Source organism: Carcharodon carcharias, chromosome 25, assembly GCF_017639515.1.
Source record: "Carcharodon carcharias isolate sCarCar2 chromosome 25, sCarCar2.pri, whole genome shotgun sequence".
In the NCBI taxonomy this organism is placed as follows: domain Eukaryota; kingdom Metazoa; phylum Chordata; class Chondrichthyes; order Lamniformes; family Lamnidae; genus Carcharodon; species Carcharodon carcharias.
Window position 1 is genome coordinate 13,221,255 of NC_054491.1, and position 20,650 is coordinate 13,241,904.

At 42.1% G+C, this 20,650-nt stretch overlaps 1 protein-coding gene across 5 annotated transcripts in view; it reads left to right on the forward strand.

Annotated features, from left to right (window-relative positions):
* Nucleotides 1–20,650, forward strand: part of LOC121269609 (cell adhesion molecule 1-like) — a 415,254-nt gene that overhangs the window by 338,332 nt on the left and 56,272 nt on the right. For all 5 annotated transcript variants that reach the window (XM_041174316.1, XM_041174312.1, XM_041174314.1 and 2 more), the window contains one exon: nucleotides 2,612–2,797. In XM_041174316.1, coding sequence (XP_041030250.1) covers nucleotides 2,612–2,797 — 186 coding nt within the window. The remainder of the gene's footprint in view (nucleotides 1–2,611; nucleotides 2,798–20,650) is intronic.

Here is a 20,650-nt window from a genome sequence, read left to right on the forward strand (position 1 = left end):
TGAGTTGTCACAAGGATTAGTGGGGAGGCCTCAGCTATTTACAGTCTAGATCAATGACTTAGATGAGGGGACCAAATATAATGCATCCAAGGTTATTGATATAAAGCTGGATGGGATCATAAGCTGATCAAGAGTCTACAGATAGACATTTTTTAATTAGTAACGGGTTGAAAGGTTATGGGAAGAGGGCGGAAAATTGGAGTTGAGGCCAAAATAAGATCAGCCATGATCGTAATGAATGGCAGGACAGGCTCGATGGGCTGAATTGCCCACTCCTGCTCCTAGTTCTTATGTTCTACAAATGGATATAGGTGGGTTGAGTGGGTGGGCAAGCACATGGCAGATGAAGTATAATGTGGAAAAAGGTGAGGTTAACCACTTTGGTAAGAAAATGAGAGGCCAGGATTTTACAGCCCCTCTCGCCCTGCGGGATATTATGGTTCCATCAAGCTGAATGGAGATTTAAGTGGCTCGTCGCATCCACTGGGCGGAGGCACATCACGATGGGGCTGTAAAATCCTGGCCAGAAAAACAATATTTTTCTAGAAGGTGAGAAACTAATAACATTGGTGCTCAGAGGAATTTGCCTATGTGAAATGTTAATCTGTAGGTATATGTTAGCCTTTATGCAAGGGGATTGCAGTACAAGCACAAGGAAATCTTCCAACAATCATACAGACTGTGGCAAGATCACACCTGAGGTACCATGTACAGGTTTGGTCTCCATACTTCATTTTTAAAAACAGATATACTGGCCTTAGAGGGGTTAAAATGAAGGTTCATTAGATTGATTCTGGGGTTGACTGGTTGTCCCATGAGGAGAGATTGAGCAGAATGTGCTTATACTCGGCAGAGCTTAGAAGAATGAGAGGTGACTTCATTTGAAACAAAAAGGATGTAAGAGAGAGTAGATACTGAGGGCCTGGAACTAAGGGGCATAGTCTCAGGATAAATGGTTGGATATTTAGGACTGAGATGAGAAATTTCTTCACTCAGAATTGTAAATCATTGGAGTTCTCCACTCTAGAGGGTTGTGAATGTTCGGTTGTTGAGTATATTCAAGATCAGTAGATTTTTAGATTCTTAGAGAATTGAGACATATGAGGATGGGGCAGGAAAGTTGAGGGGTTTTTTTTTATTCTTTGATGGGATGAAGGTATCGCTGGCAATGCCAGCATTTGTTGCCAAAACCTAATTGCTCTTGAACTGAATGGCTCGGTAGGCCATTTCAGAGAGCAATTAACAGTCAACTACATTGCTGTGGGTCTGGAGTCACATTAGGCCAGGCCAGGTAAGGGCAGCAATCTTCCTTCCCTTAAAAGGCATTACTGAGACTAGCTTTCAATTTCAGATTTTATTAATTAAATTTAAATTCCACCAACCGCCAGGGTGGGATTTGAACCCTTGCTTCAGAGCATGAACTTGAGTCTCTGGATTACTCGTCCAGTGGCGACACCACTTTCTTTCCCCTTGTTCAGGTTGAATATCAGCCATGACCTTATTGGATGGTGGAGCAGGCTCGGGGGGGCCTTATGGCCTACCCCTGCTGCTATTTCCTATGCACCGTCTTCTCACAGACCATCGGTCATTTTGTTGTGTCAATGAACTGGTACAACTGAGCTTGGGAATTTGCCATGTCACATGAGGAACGATAGGTTTGCACCCCTGCCTTAACAGAACCCTTATTGTATTGACATCTTACACTTTCTTTATTGTAGGCTTTTAGCCAAAATCTCTGTGCTGAATATATTGGCATTCTCTCCTGATTAAGCATTGCAAACTAACAGCTGGAGCTCTTTACAATTAACACAAGGCAGTATAATATCTCCTTTTAGAATCTTCATTAATCAGTAAAGTTCAAACTGCTGCATTTTTGCTAATAGGCAGAGAGCTGCTCCAATAGCTGCAGAGTGCCACTTGCTGTTATGAGGCAGCCATTTGTCCCAACAGTGCAAATGGAGAACCACATGGAAATGAGAGACAATCCACAAATTAAACACTTATTTTTAACAGCAGTGCGTCCTGCTCCCAGCTAGTTAACTAGATTCTAATAGATGTTCTACTTTGGTAATCAATGCAAGGGACTTAATTTGAAGAAATCTTAATATGATGTGGCAAGAGCTGGCTTACTATTCCCCTTAAGCAGTCCAGTTTTAGTGGCTTGCGTTTTTATGACCAACATTTTGTACTTGGGAGACTGGAAGTTGGAAACACAAATTAATTACCTTGCCCAAAATACAACTGACTTAGGGGCTGCCATTAACATTTACATGGTCCAGTCCTGTCCATGTTCAAGTGCTCAGTTACTGACTGGGAATGTTGCAGTGCCTCACTGGCATCTTCAACTACCAAATAAGATCTGGATATTTTTGTATTTAACTTTATACAGGGATAGTGACTCCTGGCACATTGGTTCTGAGTTTGATCCTTAGCAATGACATTGACCTTGCATGTGCTTGAATGTGTCCACTCTGTATGGCAACAATCCTGATATGAAACTCTAAATTATTTTTTTATTTGTATTTGTAGATATGTATTGCTAAGTAGCAGCAGTGCCCCAGTTGCAATATTTTAATGAATAATATTTATAATGTCTCCCTCTGTTCTCAAGAAAGCACAGGTAACGTGGAAGAGGACCCAAGAGAAGAGAAATTGTTCAATGTCACGAGTAAGCTGGTGCTGAAAGTGAGTCGCCTAGATGATGGATTACCTGTTACCTGTCAGGTAGAGCATCCAGCGGTGAAGGACCTTCAGACGATGAAGGATTTGCAAGCACAAAGATATTTGGATGTACAATGTAAGTAAAAAGTCACCGTGTCTGCAATATTTACGAACATTTTTTTCCCCCCCCTACCAAGTAATCCTATATGTAAGATTCAGTTAAATTGGACCAGTCTTTGTGGTGTGTGTCCATGTGTAATTGTTGTAATTGTAAAGCTATCTTTTTATGATGTGGCTATCTCACTTTTTAATGTGTAGACTTCTTAATGATAATTGGATTTTATTAACATGCCATGGAATGGAAAGACTTGATTTATTTCAGTGTTATTGTGCTCCAAACAGTTCAGCAATTCCTAAGCTTTGGATACCTCCACCATTTGCTGTTAACCTCATTTGTGTAACTATTGTCATTTATCACAGGAATCTGTTGTAGATGCATTGATGCTTTTGACAGTGGTGAATGGTTTCTGTGATTTTTAACTTGCCACTTAACAATGTGAGCACTGGGTTCAGCCAAACTCTTGTTAGACTACATCGCAGTTATCCTTTCCCCGTATTAACGTCTAGCTCCTGCCCAGGAAAGATGAGTGGATATATGGGAGTGAGAATTGTGGTAGATTTTTCTTCTCTGCCACTCTCCAAATTCCAGGGTTGCTAAAGTTCAGTCCAAATATGGACGTTAATACCCATTTTAAAAAAAATAGCAACTTGTTTTCAACAGTCTTCATTGTTCGGTAAGCTATGTAACAAAAGCATATCACTTCCCTTACTCCTCCCTTACTCCCCACATGTACGTACCTGTGATAATTTTGTTCAATATTTATGTGTTGCAGCAACATAGAGTCATCCCAGCATAGGAGGAGGCCATTCGGCCCATTGAGCCCATAGTGGCTCTCTGTAGAGCAAACCAGTTGGTTCCATTCCTCTGCTCCATCCCCATAGCAATGCAAGTTTATTTCCCTCAGGTGCCCATCGAATCTCCTTTTGAAGTCAATGATCCTCAGAGGGGTTAATTTTAATTTTTAACTTGCTGGGTGGGGAATTCATGAGATGGAGGGAAAACACGCTTTTCACCGTGCCCAGTTTAACTCTCCATCGACTTCGATGGAAAATTAAATGCAGCAAAGTGCAAAACCAATGTTGCGCCTGATCCTACGAGTTTCCTGATGTGCAGAATAGGTCAAAATTTTCTCCGCAGTCTTCTATTTCAAATGAGCAACTTCATTTCGCTCCAGAACATGCATGAAAATGATGGTTGGTTAGAAATCCAAGAGATAATCAGTTGATTCTTAGAAGAGAAAAGAAGATTAATTTTTTTTCCAATAAGAATGATTTTTAGTGAAAAGGACAGGGAAATGGGACTATGGACTGGAGCACTGAAGTGCCTTGTGGGTAAACATGCCCAATGCTGACAAGTGCCTGTTCAGTTGATTATATGGTGTATTAACTGTTTTTAGTTGTCACATGTCCCAGTTGGGTGCTCATTTGCAAGCTCATTAACAAAGTTTTGTATAAGCACTTCTGCAGAGAATGGAAAGCATAGACCTTCCATTGTTCTCTGTTCTCATTAAGTAACTGAATATCATTCTCTGGATGTAATATAAGGTGTTTTTAAGATTAAGTGTAACCAGTTGCCATATAAGCCTGTTCATACAACAGCTATGCTTATTTAAAAAAACAGCATTCCGGACGTTCAGTTTCTCTTTATTGTAAAAATTCACGTGTAATTAACAGACTTTAATATATCTCTGCAGCAATGAATCAGAAAATACTGCTGTAGTTGTCCCAGCATTGGCACTCTCTGTTAGCTAATAGCTTTCTTGAAAGGTCAGTTCCATTTTATTGGGGAAAAGTTTTATAGGGAAGGTTACCCGCATGAAAGTAGATGTGAAGGTTTCTTCGTGGGTAAATAGACAACCTGGTCCTACATAGACATAGGAAGCTTGATGCCCAATTTGTGCAGATCATACCCGGGGAGGCTTTATTTTTAATTATTCACAGCATGTGGCTGTCCATCCCTGTTCAACTGTGTAGCTTGCTAGGCCATTTCAGAGGGCAGTTAAGAGTCAACCACATTGCTGTGGCTTTGGCATCACATAGAGGCCAGATCTAAGGACAGCAGATTTCCTTCCCTGAGGGACATTAGTGAACCAGATGGGTTTTTATAACAATTTGGCAGCTTCGTGGTCACTATTACTGAAAATATGTTCGTCGTTCCATATTTATCCCAGAAAGTGGAGTTTGTGGGGGAGGGATGTGGGGTCTATAAATTAAATTGAACATCATTTCATCCCTCAGGAAGGTGAGGATTCTGGATTATGATTCAGTAATTGATGCTGGAAAATGCACATGTGAACACAAGAAACAGGAGCTGGAGTAGATCTCACGGCCTACTGAGCCTGCTCTGCCCTTCAATACGATCATAGCTGATCTTCAGTTTGGGCTCCGCTTTCCAGCCCACTCCCCATATCCCTTGATTCCCTGAAAGACCAAAAATCCTCCTATCCCACACTTAAATGTATTCGATGGTCGAGCATCCACAACACTGTAGGGTAGAGAATTCCAAAGATTCACCACCTTTTGAGTGAAGTAATTTCTGCTCAACTCAATTTTAAATGATTGGCACATAATCTTGAGACAATCAGCGGAAACCATCTGTGCCCACTCTATCAAACCCCTTCACAATCTTGTCCTGTGCAAACATATGAACTAGGAGCAGGAGTAGGCCACTTGGCCCTGAAGCCTGCTCCGCCAGTCAATAAGATCATGGCTGATCTGATTGTAACCTCCTGCCTACCCCTGATAACCTTTCACTCCCTTGGTAATCAAGAATCTACCTAGCTTTGTCTTAAGAATATTCAAAGACCCTGCTTCCACTGCCTTTTGAGGAAGAGAGTTCCAAAGACTCACAACCCTCCTGAGTGATGAAATTTCTCCTCATTTCTATCTTAAATGAATGACCCCTTATTTTTAAACAGTAATCCCTAATTCTGGATTCTCCAATAAAAAGAAACATCCTCTCAACATCCACCCTGTCAAAACCCCTCAAGCTCTTTAAGGTTTCGATTTCAATCAAGTCAGCTTTTACTCCTCTGAACTCCACTGGATACAAGTCTAACTTATCCACCCTTTCCTCATAAGACATCTCACCCATTCCTGGCATTAGTCCAGTAAACCTTCTCTGAACTGCTTCTAAGCCGTTTATATTTTCCCTTAAACAAAGAGACCAGTACTGTGTACTCCAGATGTGGTCTCACCAGCGCCCTGTACAACTGAAGCATAACCTCCCTACTTTTGTATTCAATTCCCCTCACAATAAATAATAATATTCTATTAGCTTTCCTAATTACTTGCTGTACCTGCACATTAGCCTTTTGTGATTCATGCACTGGGGCACCCAGATCCCTTTGAATCTCAGAGCTCTGCAATTTCTCACCATTTAGATAAGCTCCTTTTTAATTCTTCCTGCCAAAATGGACAATTTCACATTTTGACACATTAAATTCCATTTGCCCACTCATTAACATATCTATGGTCACTTTGTAACCTCCTTACGTCCTCTTCACAACTTACTTTCCTACCTTTCTGTCGTCAGCTGCCTCAGGGAGATGAAGAATTTATTGAAAGAATTATTAAACAATAAAACTTAGTATAACATGTCCTCTCATGTGGCTCTGTCACACGAGCAGGGACATGCTTTTAATTAAAAATTAAAGTTTTTTACGCCATTTGTATTTGCTTTCGAAAACCTCATCCGGCCCGTGGATGAGGTTTCCAAAAAAATGCAAAGGCCGCTTGGCCTTTTTGCCTGCCCCTCAACTGTTGAGGGCTTTTAGTTGTCGGCACCGGTGCGCTGCCAGCTCCAGCAAGTGCCCGCCAACCGAACTATCGCGCAATTATGCGTTGACAACATACTCGACCGACGTCAACGCGCATCATTTTACACTTGGTCGGGTTGGACGCACGCCAAACTAAAAATTCTGCCCCACGTGTTGTCAAGATTGTGCACAGCAAGATAGGCTAACTTGAGCAAGATACTCGGACTATCTTGTCCAACCGTTTCGCTTGTGGGCTGGGGAGGACATTTCCATTTTTTCTCACTCATGGGGCTAGTGAGCAAATTTCAGAAAGATAAGGTTTGGCACAACATTAAACATGGATTTCAAAATAATGTTGAGGTATGAAGAAAAGAAGGAACTTGCTGAGCAAAAATAAACCAATGTCAAAACAATAAATTGATAATTAAAGATAATTAATAAAGACCAACATTAGGGTGTGAACGGGACAGAGTCTGCTTGCCTGTCTCACTCACCCCCGCCCACTGAGCGTGGGTCAGATTGTGTGTTGGTGGGTGAGGGTGAGTCCAAATCTTGAGGCTGCGAGTGAGCCAGGCACACAGTCCGTCTCTCCCGCTCTCGCTGTCTCTCCCACTCTCGCTGTCTCTCCCGCTCTCGCTGTCTCTCCCGCTCTCGCTGTCTCTCCCGCTCTCGCTGTCTCTCCTGCTGTCTCTCTCGCTGTCGCTCCCGCTCCCGCTCTCGCTGTCGCTCCTGCTCCCGCTCTCGCTGTCGCTCCCGCTCTCGCTGTCGCTCCCGCTCTCGCTGTCGCTCCCGCTCTCGCTGTCGCTCCCGCTCCTGCTCCCGCTCTCGCTGTCTCTCCCGCTCTCGCTCTCGCACACCCTCTCTCGCACGCCCTCTGCTCACTCAAGATTCCCTTTCACGCTATCTCTCACTCGCTCCCACACACTCATTCACACTTCCCACCCCACCTTCCCCCTGCTCCTCCCCCTCCCTCCACATCCAGCCTGAGCGTCGGAAAAGCCTGTACTAAAGAGTAATTTGCTGACAATTGTTTATTGCTGAAAAAAGAGACTTTTTTGTTGATGCTTTTTGTCTTGCACTTGTCAGGACGATTCACAAGAATACTAAATGTAAAGGGAACCACAATTTATACTGTATTAGAAGAGAGTGCTGAGTGGACTGTGGTAGAGACATTACCATAGAGAAACATGTTTTCGATGAAATGACACCTAAGCTCTTACGCCTTGCATATTTCATTCTGTACATCGCGCAAACTCGTGAATGGGCCTAAGGCTGTTACTTTTGGCCTGGAAAAGTTCCCAGTCTGCCTCTGATTACCCTGGAAGGGCAAGTATCTCAAAAATTTGAGCAACAGGTGAAGCTAGCTCTTTGACGCTGCTACTATGCAGTCACACCACGAGTGGTATTCACCACTAACAGGATGCCGCTGTCAAGCCAAAAAGATTATCACACAAGTGAGTAATGTGGTATATGAATTTCAGTGCCAGTGTGATGGTAGATATGTAGCCCGTACATCCTAAAGACTAGCAGATCGCATTAAACAGCATGTCCCTTCTGCTGTTCGCAATGGACAAGGTACCGTACCCAACCAGCCCGTACCTGCAAAACTCAAAACACAGTATCCAATTTTAGATGTGAATACATGATTGGACAACATTTGCAAAATACTCCTCAGTGTCATAATTATGCTGACAACCAATTTAAGATTGTCAGTCAGGCTCACAATGTGGTGCACTTGCATGTTCTGGAAGCTACGTATATAAATACACAGGGCCCTGTTCTTTGAAGATGGAAAGAACATGTGAACACATTGTGCCTGTTTCAGCTAAACAAAATAAGTGACAGCCATTCACTGGTTCATTCCTCAGGACAATGCCCTGATCAATCAGAGTCAAGCTGCCTGGTTTAAATTTCAAACAATGGTTAGCAGTTAACTGTCAGTCACCATCGATTGGTGCATTCCGATGGCAACGCCCCTACCAATCAATGTCCACTTGCCAACCCATCAACACTCTCTTCTCATACAGTATAAATTGTTGTTCCTTTTACATTTGGTATTCTTGTAAATTGTCCTGATGAGTGCAAGACGAAAAGCTTTGACAAAAAATGCCTCTTTTTTCAGCAACACTCAAATTCTGTACTACTAAACGACAGTTGTTTATATTGGCCATTGGTACAGATTTCTACAGGACAGTGCTGGTTGTAGCTGGTCTGGATTCCTCTCATTTCCTTTGTTAAAATGTTTCCAAACCCGAGCACCACCAACAATGCACAATCGGGTAGCACCTTGAACATAACAAAAGACCCTAAGGTGTTTCATTAAAGTAGTGAAGAGTTAGCAGAGCTGATCAGAGAAAAGTGCCCAAAAGCTGATGTTGATATGGATACAGGGGAGGCGATGGCATAGTGGTAATGTCACTGGACTAGCAATCCAGAGACCCTGGGGAATGCTCTGCCATGGCAGATGGTGGAATTTGACTATGGTGAGTTTAGGGAAGAAGGACATCTGAATATGTTGATTTATTTGCGGTGGCCACTCTGCCTAATGCACAGAAAAAGAATTCATTAATTTTCAGCTTTGCCTGTGAAAGGATCAATGAATTATCTTGGATTTGTGGTACTTCTCAATGCTGTCATATAGCTGCACTGTCAACTCTCCCTGTGACCTCATTATTGCATTGTTAACCAGCTCCTACAGGATAAAGGACATCTGGCAAATGGCGTTAAATATTTGCACCATTAAAAATAAAGTTATTTCTTGTCTCAGTTGTTGACAGCCCATTCACTTGTATCAAAAAGAAGTGGAGCATAAAATATTCACTAGTTCTGCTTGAGTGCCTGCTTAACACTTAAGTGTCTTATTGTCCATGTGTTTTCTGAACTGCAAAGTATGTAAAATATAACATTGAAGTGTAAAATTAATCTCTAAGTCAAAGTAACAGACAAGCCAAGTTCCCTTGAATTTTAGCAGGAAGCATAATTTGAACTAAATTGCAGTTGTTATTGTCTGTCAGGGAAACAATTTGTAGGAGGGATTATAATCCTTCCATCACGCAGTTTAGCGCTGGTTGTGACCCTGTATAGGCTGCCAGTGTAGTTGTAGCGGAGATGATAGAGTACTCCCTATCCCATATTGGCCATTGGTACAGATTTCTACAGGACAGTGCTGGTTGTAGCTGGTCTGGATTCCTCTCGTTTCCTTTGTTAAAATGTTTCCAAACCCCAGCACCACCACCAACGCACAATCGGGTAGCACCTTGAACATAGCAAAAGACCCTAAGGTGCTTCATTAAAGTAGCGAAGAGTTGATCCCCAAAAGCTGATATTGATACGGATACAGGAGAGGCAATGCTGTAGTGGTATTGTCACTGGACTAGCAATCCAGGGACCCTGGGGAATGCTCTGCCATGGCAGATGGTGGAATTTGAATTCCATAAAAATCTGGAGTTAAAAAGTCCAATGATGACCATGAAACAATTGTCGATTGTTGTAAAGACCCATCTGGTTCACTAATGTCCTTTAGGGAAGGAAACCTGCCGTCCTTACCTGGTCTGGCCTACATGTGACTCCAGACCTACAGCAATGTGGTTGACTCTCAAATGCCCTCCGAACCAGGGCAACTAGGGGTGGGTAATAAATGCTGTCCTAGCCAGCGACACCCACATCCCGTGAACGAATAAAACAAAAATGTTTTAAATACGCTAGGGTCATCACAGAAGGTGGGCAGAGAGTTATTGTGTTATAGGACCAGAAAACCTGTCTGTGACCCCTTTTACCTTTTGAGGAAATTAAATAGTCGCCTGCAGCCGTCTGATCTTTGTTTAAGGTGTTGTTAAGTATGTGCTCCAGAGATGGGTGTGCCTGCTTAGTTACATGGTTTTTGCATGGCTGACTGTAGTGTAGTAGGAGTCTTTTAGCCTCTACTTTCTTCTTAAGAAATGGTGGGAGAGACAGAACATAGGAAATAGAATAGGAGTGGGCATACAGTAAGATCATGGCTGATCATTACATCAGCTACACCTTCCTGCACTATTCCCATATTCCTTGATTTCCTCTATCGATCTCTGACATGAATATCCTCAACAACTAAGTATCCACTGCTCTCTGGGTTAGAGAAATCCAAAGATTCGAAACTCTCAGAATGAAGAAATTTCTCCTCATTTCAGTCCTAACTAGTTGGCCCATTATTCTGAGAATATGACCCTTAGTTCTAGACTCTCCGGCCAGGAGAAACAACCTCCCAGCATCTCTAACTTGTCAAGCTCCATAAGAATTTTATATGTTCCAGTGAGGTTCCCTTTCTTAAACTCTAAGGAATATAACCTTAGTCTACTCAATAATTTAATATCCACTCCACACTAAATAAAATCCTGCAATCTAAAGGCTTTCATGATTCATAATTTGGTGTTCCAAATCATTAATGCTTGGCTTTCTCCATTTCTGCTCAACATTAATTTTCTCATGAACTGTGGCGCTTTTGCCTCCACTTCCCAGCCTAATACATTGAAAAGAGCTTGCTCCTTCGTTGACAGGTGGAAGTAAAAGCAATAAACAGGGATCACTGAGGTAGTCATTTCTTGCACAAATCCTAGATCTGTGCACTGCTGCTCTCAGAAGTCATTGCAAATGCATGTGTTGTACGTTCACCACCAGTGAATCTGTTACAGCACATCCATGAAATCCAATTTGGATTTCTGGTTTTCAGTGCGGAACCTTGTTGAGGCATCAGGGGCCTCACATGCCTGCCAGAATGAAGGCCAATCATGGGCCTTACCACCCAGAGCTTAATTCGGGCAGAGAAGCCACGGCACTGGGGTTCTGGTACACCACCTTCCGCCTAATTACATACCTCTCCTGCCTCCAAGCTCGCCACCAGCGAGGACAGAAGATTCCACCCTGTCTCCCTTTCTGAGGAAGTAGGAGACACAGTTCAATTAAAAACTTTCAAGGCACAACCTGGAAAATAAGACGCTATAAACAATGAAGATGTAAGTAAATCGACTTTGGCATAAATGTAGGATGAATACAAGAAGCAAAACAGGAAAGTTATGAAGAGTTTCTAAGTGTTATTAAAGTTTGGAAACTTTTACCACAAGAGGGTGCAGCTATTAAAAAAGGCTGAACAGGCTCGCTCCCTTTCCTCGAGAAAAAGGATTGAGGCCTGACCTGTTGGAGGTCTTCAAAATTATGAAAGGGTGGATTTAGGAAAATGAGATGAGTCCAAAACTAGGAGCCACAAATATAAGAGGGTCATTCATAAATCCAATAAGGAATTCAGGAGAAAATTCTTTGCTCCAAGTGGTGAGAATGTGGAACCTGCAACGATCGGCTCATGCAGAATGCTCTTATCAATTTTGAAACAATTTAAAATCTCCTTTCCTCTCGATACCCCAAATTCTCTACCCCTTTCTTCTTGAAGTGCTGACTCGTGCGGAGATACAGAACCCAAGGCATTTTCTCCACCTCGCATGTTTTCCCTTCATGACCCAGCGGTTACACATTAATTGTTTGCAGTCGGTACCAAAGCTGTTCTCACCTGACATCACATCCATACACCCGCCCTTTCCAGCAAATGATAGTGATCCAGAACGAGAACCTTGTGTTTACCCCTACATCTCCCTTCCCGATTCTGGGAATGTTGAAGTCAAGTTTTCACACACACACACCCCCCCGCTGAGTCTGGAGTCTTCCTGAAAAGCACAATGCCAAATAATTCACCCGCCATGCCATAGAAGGCCTACCAGCATTTTCTACAGGTTGGATTCACTGAACTAACAGATTGGATTGTTTCAAAATGCTGCATCATCCTTTCCCAAACTCTGAGCAGTCCCTGAGGGCTGATTTCAGGTATTGTCCGCAGTTAATCAAACCACCTTCAAGGAAGCCATCTGTATCAGCACAGCCCAGAGGGCAGTGACAATCCAGCAATTATCTAAGATTTGCTTGTCCGCACCTGTTTCATGCTTAGCAGACACGTTATGATAGTTGGAAAACTAATCCCGGTAATAAATCGCATGGAGAAACAAGAGTGCAAGTCGTAGCCCATGTTGAATGCTACAGGGTATAATCGTCACATGTTTGGTATTATTGATCTTAAATGTGGCAAATTCCTCGCCAAAGAAAACAGATGCTGCATCAATTCTTTTATCTATCACATGTATTACTGACATCAGAATATCTTGCTGTGTGTAGGGAGTATAAACCATCACTGTATCTGGTTGCATGCTGGGTGACAGATTGCAAATGTGTGTGGTTTGTAGCACATTAAACATTTGCTTGAGATTCCAGGAATTGCAAATGGTTTTCGCAAATGGGATTTTCAGACCATTTCTCCAGAGCCACACTCACTGGTTCACTATTTTTCTAACCTTGGCCGTCTGAGTGATCTGAGCAAGCTTACTGTGAGCTCAGTGTTTGAGGGCTTTTTGCAGAGATGTGTTACCTACATTTGTCACTACAATGTAGCGGGCGGTGTTTGATGGCTTGCTCGAGTTGTTTGCCCACTCTGCTCACCTCAGTGAAATCAGGCTTGTGAACTAAACCAATTAGAACCGTGAATGATCTGTCCACTACCAAAAAACTTAAATAAGACATTTATGTGAGAACAACTGAGTGCACGCCCTTGAATAGAACTGCTGAAATGTCTGGCAACTGTGAGTTAACAAAGCAAAGACTTCTGAAAGAACTGATGAAGCAATGAGATATGGCGGCAAAGGTGCTTTTACTGACTGCCGCTTTACTCTAATTTAAACAACTGTGCTGGGGACTTTAGATGTTTTAAATAATCTCCATTTCTTCAAACCCTTATTGTTGAAAAAAAACATTTCAAGGCACCACATTTATGGCCAGCCCAGTGTCTATGGTACTTTGTACCTGATGTGAAGAATGAGTTCAAGTTTTATTTTAAACAAGTTTGGGAATAACTGAGAATTTTGCTTGTGAACTCCTATGTTCCACATTCTGTTACAATCGAGGGAGTAGGAGGTTAATTCCATTAATCGTATGCTGAGGGAAGACGTCAGCCTGTACCTTACGACCAGAGTAAATACATACTCTTCCAGATTTTCCTCAACACCCAGTGTGAACGTCTGTTTATACTCCAGTAATGAAGCCCTTGTGCCTCCCCGATTGGGGATAGCTGATCTTAATTACCAACTTAAAGCCTGTACTCTATTGCAACACAACTTCAACATTAACAGAGAAGTGAGTTTGCTCCCCTTCTATTCCGCCTTCTCGTTTGGTTGCAATAAAGGTTTTAAATTTATTTTCCCTGTAAATGCCTTTTTCAATCCAAATGTATTTATTTGTTAATAAGGAGACAATCGAATCAGGTTTTCTTGAGTCAAAGAAAGAGTAAGATTATTAGTTACTAAACCCGAGAAAAAATAAAGATGTGATGACACAGACACACACACACACACACACACACACACACGTACACGCAGACACACATACATGCACGCACACACACATCAGAAGTAAGAAAGTTAAGAGTCTAATAAAAAGTTAAAAAGAATATAGGATGATGCCCTTTGCTTGTCTTTGAGATGTAGACTGTTGAGCGTTGTGGCCATTTGAAGTTAAATTGGTTTCCTGTAGAATTTGGAGTTGTCTTTGTTCGGGTCTGCACTTTGTTGAATTCACCCTTTTAGCTTCCAGAGAAAGAGACAGATGATTTTGCTGCTTTCCAGTCGCATTTTAAGACGACTGTTGTGCTTCTTTCTCCTCCTTCTATTTCTTTCTCTTATTCTGCTTGGCAGGACCAGTTTTAAAAACTCCTCCCTGTATATTCCCAGAAGGGAATTCAATTAACATGTCATTGTTGTAGACCAAGTGATCCCATTTCCTGAACTTTTCATCTCTGAAAACTTTGACACATTTCAAGATATAAACCAACAGGGGATGAGGGTTTTTCATCCTCCACAGGGATTTTGAATGCCTGATGAGTATCTGATCAAAGCCCAGCATTTTGCATCTTTAATGTCTTCCTTTCAAGAATTTCCCTGTTTGAAGTAGACCTTGACACTCCCCAGGTATGAAATTCCATGTAACAGGTATGCAGTGCAATTCACATAAACTTTCCAGAGAAATGATCAACTTTACAGTATCAGCCATCAGATGACCTGTGGCAGCCATTTTGTGGTCAGCATAGTTTCTTCTATTTTTTTTAAGCTATAGGTCTTCTTTAAACAGTCCAATATGTCTGTGGTTAGCTCATGAAGTTGTAGGTAGCTCTCACTCAGTCACAGTTTTCTATTGTCGTGACAACTCCTTGATTTGTTGTGTTGTGCATGGACAATTAAGTGCAGGAGTGAAAGTATTTTCCCCTGCGTTTCTCTACTAATTTCTGCCTTGCTTCTGCCATCTCTGTAAAGTAGTGACTTCAGGAGTCAAATTCCATGTGCATCAAGTAGCCTGTGATTGGGTTTGGATGACCTGTGTTGGCTACAAAGGTATCACTGCACTCACCAGTTCCACCACGGGTGGCTCCAAGTGCAACATCCCAGGACCCCTGCCTTGGCTCAGATCAACTCTATATATCAAAGGCTGTTGCGGGGGTGGGGGTTCAGCTAAGCCACGGAGAGAGCTGAAATCCACGTTATTAATCAGCAATAAATAAATATTCAAACTTAACTTCTAAGAGAGCAATGAGATCAATGTCCTAGGGAAGAGCACATATCGAAACTTGATGCTATGATCTGGGCAGAATACTAGAATATTAAAAAGTGAATTCAGTGGAGTTTCTTCCTTTATAGAAGTGCTGAGCAGTTCCATGAAAAAAGTGTTCTTTTAATTTGACTTTTTTAATGCTTTATAAATTGTCCTTCAAATTCGTACTTTCCACAGCCAAGGGAGTGGACTGAGTGAGTCACAAACATGCAGATCCACATTAGCTTGGTCCCAAACATTGAAGTGGGGTCCTCATCCCAGTTTCATCATAGACTACAGTAGCAGCTGTCAATTAACAGTATTGCATTTAATTAGCGTGTTAGGTCAAGACATTCGAAGCAATTCACACGATTTGCAGTGACTGTTCAGTGGGCCATTCTGAGCTAATAATGTTCCACAAACAGCAATGGGGTGAATAATTAGTTAATTTATGTGGGGTTTTTTTTGGTGGTGCATTTATGCGGGGGAGTTGGGAATGGGATCAACTCCCTGCTCTACTCAAATTAGCCCCATGAAATCCATGATGTCTGCTGGAATGGGCAAACAGAGCTTTGGTTAAATGTCTCATTCCAAGGATGACAACAGTAACAATGTGGCAGTTCTATACTGGACTGGTCTCTCATCCTTACCCAGAGGCAAGATTGCTGCAAAATGAGCCAAATTAAGATTTAAAACTAACATGGATGGCTCATAATTGCCAACAGTCAGAATTGGGATTTAATCCAACCTCCCCTTGTTATGAGAACTTTTTGAATTCTTCCTTTCCCTTGGGTAACTGTTTTACATAGCCTCGCAACACCTTAAATCTTCACAGAGTGGGCGTTATAATGATTAGTATGTATGTAATGTTTACTTGGATTAATGTCCCTGCTGGTTCAAGTTCAAACACAGTCTAGCAGTAAAACTTGATTATGTCATATATGAATTGAGTTTGACGCATCCTGATTATTTTAATGCAGAGGAAAGTTGCTCTTGTGTGTGGGTTTACCTGCCGAGAGCAATAGAAACTGCTAGGCATTGTCTCTCTCTTCTCCAGTGCACCACCTGCTGGTCTTTTAGTGGAACCATGTAGACAAGCCGTCAGTCCAACTTCCTCAATGACCATGTTAGCTGCATCCTGCAGATGGGGAGGGAGTTTTCTCCCCCATGTTTCCACTTCCCAAATTAAGGTGGAAGTAAAAAAAATAGGCCTGAACAAGTTAGAGAGCACGAGACGTCCAGTTGCGGCAAACGTTTCTGGCAGTGCCCAACACAAATTAGACATGGTGATCACAGGGTCACGAGCAGCTTCAAGCAACAAACAATGAATACCGCGCTGACTCTTGCTGCACTTACTTTCCAGGTCAACAAGCTATACCAGCCTCCGAAAGTAAACAGCGGCACTGGAGGCAAGCTTGCTACTTGTAGCAAGCAGCTCTTTGCTGCTCCTGGGCTCCACCGATTTATGGCAGCACTTTGGCTTTTCTGCTCGGAGATTTTTTTATTGGTGAAGTTGCAAAAGCCTTAAGATTATCAAAAGCCATGAATTGAAGGCCCCGTTGTACATACGTAAGCTTGTGCATCTGCAGTCGTTTTCATCTTCCTCCAGTGATACAGAATCCATCCTTCAATGTGCTCTGGATAAATTCCCTCGCACTTGGGAGCCTTGAGGTTTGACAATAAATGAGCCGTGAGATTCTGTTGCAAAATCAGTGACAGCGCGTACCCAATTAATGAATGAGTTCCAGGGAAGTGACTGGTGCCAGTGACAGATGGCTGTGTTCAGAAGCTATACCTGCACTTTTTGTTCTCTTTTGCCTTTGCCTCTCAGTTTACTGAATTTAGTTGTTTTTTGTCACCTAATGCTAGGCCTTGCTGCATTTCGGCCTGGTGCCATGAGTATTTGAAGCCATCGTTTTGTCAAGTTGCTGTGGATTTACTTTAACCTTCAATAATTTTCCTATTCTTGCTTTTTCATTTTTCAAAGTTTTTGATTCTATCACTGATTTTAACCACATTCACAGATTGTGTTCGCACAGCTAGTACAAGTCTCTCACCTTTCCAAGTCCAACTAAACAGGTTGCCTGCTGTTTATGTCTTAAATTTTGTGCTGAAGGTTTCTTATTTCAGCCTGAATTTTAAGTCCCTTCCTGAACAAGCAAGTGTCGCTCAGGATCCCAATTGAATACAGCCAATTAATTATGATCTTTATTGGTGCGGCACCTTGTTTGGATGCAATGCCCAAAGTATTCACAAGGGGTGTAATGAAATGAATGAAAGTCACCATAGTCCCAGAGGATCATCGGCTGCTCTCTCATTAGAGAGAGACAACTGGTGTTATGTTTAACCTGAGGGTCACCACACATTAGGTGAGTTTGAGAAGGTGGGGGCCTTCATGGATGACCTTAGCCAATATGGGAATTAGACCCACACTGTTGGCGTGACTCTGCATCCCAAACCAGCCATCCAGCCAACTGAGTTAACCGACCTCCGTACGCCAAAGATATAAAGCAAGTTTGGGGAGCAGTTAGGTAATTTTAAACTGAAGTATTCCTTATCTTCTCATCCAGATAGCATGAAAGTTACCACTAATTTCTGCTTTCCAAGAGGATACTGTGAAATTTGGTTTAATGATAAAGTTGGAAAGATCAATATGTACAAATTACTGTGCTGAACTACTGTGATGGTATGCTAGTGAAGAGGAACTGAGCAAAGAGGACCTCATTTTTATTATTTTTACTGGTGGAAGAGTAATGATAGAGTGCTACAAATGGGTAACTTAAATATATTAATCAGAATCGTCAGAGTATTCACAAAACAAAAAATCTTTAGTTTATTTCTTAATTAATTGTAGAGAACAATAGATTAAAAAGAACGCCAGTCAGCCTCGTAAATTTGTTCTTTCCCCATCACCAAAGTATAATACAGAATTGATGGTCGTTTCTTGCAACTGTATTGATCCAGGTGAAGACCAACAAATCAGAAGAACTGAATTTATCAAATGACCCCAATGAGAAAACAAAGGGGCAAAATTTCACTTTTATAATTTTTACTTTAGCAATCAAACCAAATCAATATAAATTAAGCACAAATTAACAGGCAAATTGTGGTCAATATAAACTATAAATCACACATTAAATAGCAGGGTAAACAAAGGTAGTTCTTTTTGATTTAATGAGCAGTCCACTTAGCATGTATGGCACCAGTTTCAGCCACAAAGTCCTTCAAAGCTCTGAGCTTCCTCAGGTAGTATTCCAGCTCCTTTTCTACAAGGAGTTCGCCACCAATTCTCATCCGACCGCAGTTCCCAACCAACCCGAGTTACCTGGGCATGGTCTTCACCAAAATGGTGCACTTTTGCAGAGACTACTCAGCTCTGCTCATGACATTCTTGATGGTGTGGATTACACCTTTATCTGAACCCGCAGTAACAACCTGTGGACTGCACAACTGCTGCTGGTCAATCAGTTCCTTTAAAACAACTAAAGCAGTGGCAGTAACCTTACTCTCCTTTATCTCTGCTCCCAGATCCAACTTTCATATTTCCCCTTTCACCCAACTGGTGTCTGGGCTGTGTCTTTACATCTGATTTTAACTAACTTCAGTTTCCGCAGAAACCTGAAGTTTTAGCTTCCCCAGAAAGCTGAAGGTTCGGTTTCCTTTTCAGTTAGGGTCTGGCCCAAAAAAATACAAGCTTTGAAACCACGGGTTCCATCAAACAAGGTTGACATGCCAGGTGTTTCCCTTCACTACAATCTACTGCTGCTATAGTCACTGCGTTTTTTTAGCTTTTATTTTCTTTTAAATAGTCTGTGTCCACAAGCTTGCTGCAAGTCTTGATGTGTCATCTGTTATGATCTCAGCTGATGTCCAACTGATCCCGGCAATTATGATCCCAACTGGTCAAGTTGAATCCCAGGGTGGAACCTAGCTTGGGAGACCCTAACTTTTATTTTTTTGTTTAGAAACATGGACGGCAGCTACTGAACAGAGTCACAGAGTCTGCTGATGTGCTTGTAACAAAAGAATAAAACATTTACGAAACAAGAAAAAGATGAATTATATTACACTGCTCATTTACTTTACAGATATATACAGATTCGTAAGGATAACACAAGTTACAAAATCTATCTTATGCTCTAATGTTCATCGTAAGTATATGGTCCGTGCAAACCAACAGGCGACCTGTGGTCGGACACTCCTATGAGGGTTTCCAACCTCGATACTTGAAGAACTTGCTTTGGAATCTTCTCCCAAACAACGTTTTCGCTTGGTCATCTTCCACAAGGATCCACCTCCAGAGTTTCACCCTCTCCTGATGTTCCTTTGCCCTGGTTTACCATGTGCATTCAAACTTCGCCTTTTGCACACACTCTATTAGATACTCAGCTGTGCCAACAGAACACCTGTTTCACAGGCCTGTAGCAAGAAGTCACCAACCTTTGCCCGTCTCCTCAGATCTTCTGGCTTCTCGCAAGCCCACTTTGCTTTGGTTCTGCTCCCCACAGTTTTCTCTCTAATTTGGAGCCTTTTCCTCTGCTCATTATTTTAACTTTGCTGAACAGGACCTTGCTCAGATTCCTATTTCTTTCCTTTGACTTCACGGTCTTCCTGGGACCTTTTATCCCACCCTCTGGTTTCTGGCACTTTCTTCTGTTCTTTTGGGAAACCTTCTCTCTGCACTTCCCATCTTGTCTCCTTTGTGTCTCTCTGGAGAGTGGGCATATCTCTTCTGGGTCACCCGAACTTCTTTTTATTCGTTCGTTGTTTCTTCTGCTAAAGTGCAGGGCTCCCCTTAAATCAAAAAAAAACGGAAAAAGAACCAACTGAGCATGTGTGCAGGGCCATTCACAGGCTTGAAGGCGTGAATCCCGACCAGCTGTGTGTGTGTGTGTGTGTGGTGGCCACTCTCCAGGTGGCACATGCGCAGAACCACCGGAGATCGGAAAAAGGAACAATCTGCGCATGTGCGGCCATTCCAGGACTGACGCATGCACAGAAACCACTGAGGCCTACTGGGACTCATCGCCCCCAGTGTCTTGAGGGCCCAAACTTCATTTTTTTTTAAAAAAAAAAGCTAAGTTTTCTTTTATTCCTTTTCTTGGGCTCGCAACACATCAATGAGTTAAAATACGGAAAATGTCATTCCAAGCAGTGGCAGGTTTTTCAAATTTTTGCAAGCTCGTGCACAGAGAATATAAATAAAGCTAATGCCATTTTCATTTACAGGCAGGGTTCACATTACCATTAATAGGCAGAAAGTTCAAAAAATCTTCCTTGTCGTGTAACAGTAAAATTAATTTCAACATCAGCATACCTGTTGATAATTATAATGAGTGCAAATGCATGAACATAAATGTCAAATGACGATTTGATCCAAAAAGCCAACTGATTACCATAAAAAAGCAGTCATTTCAAGTGCATTCCAATGTGTATACTCAGTTGTCTGAGGTAAAAGCAGT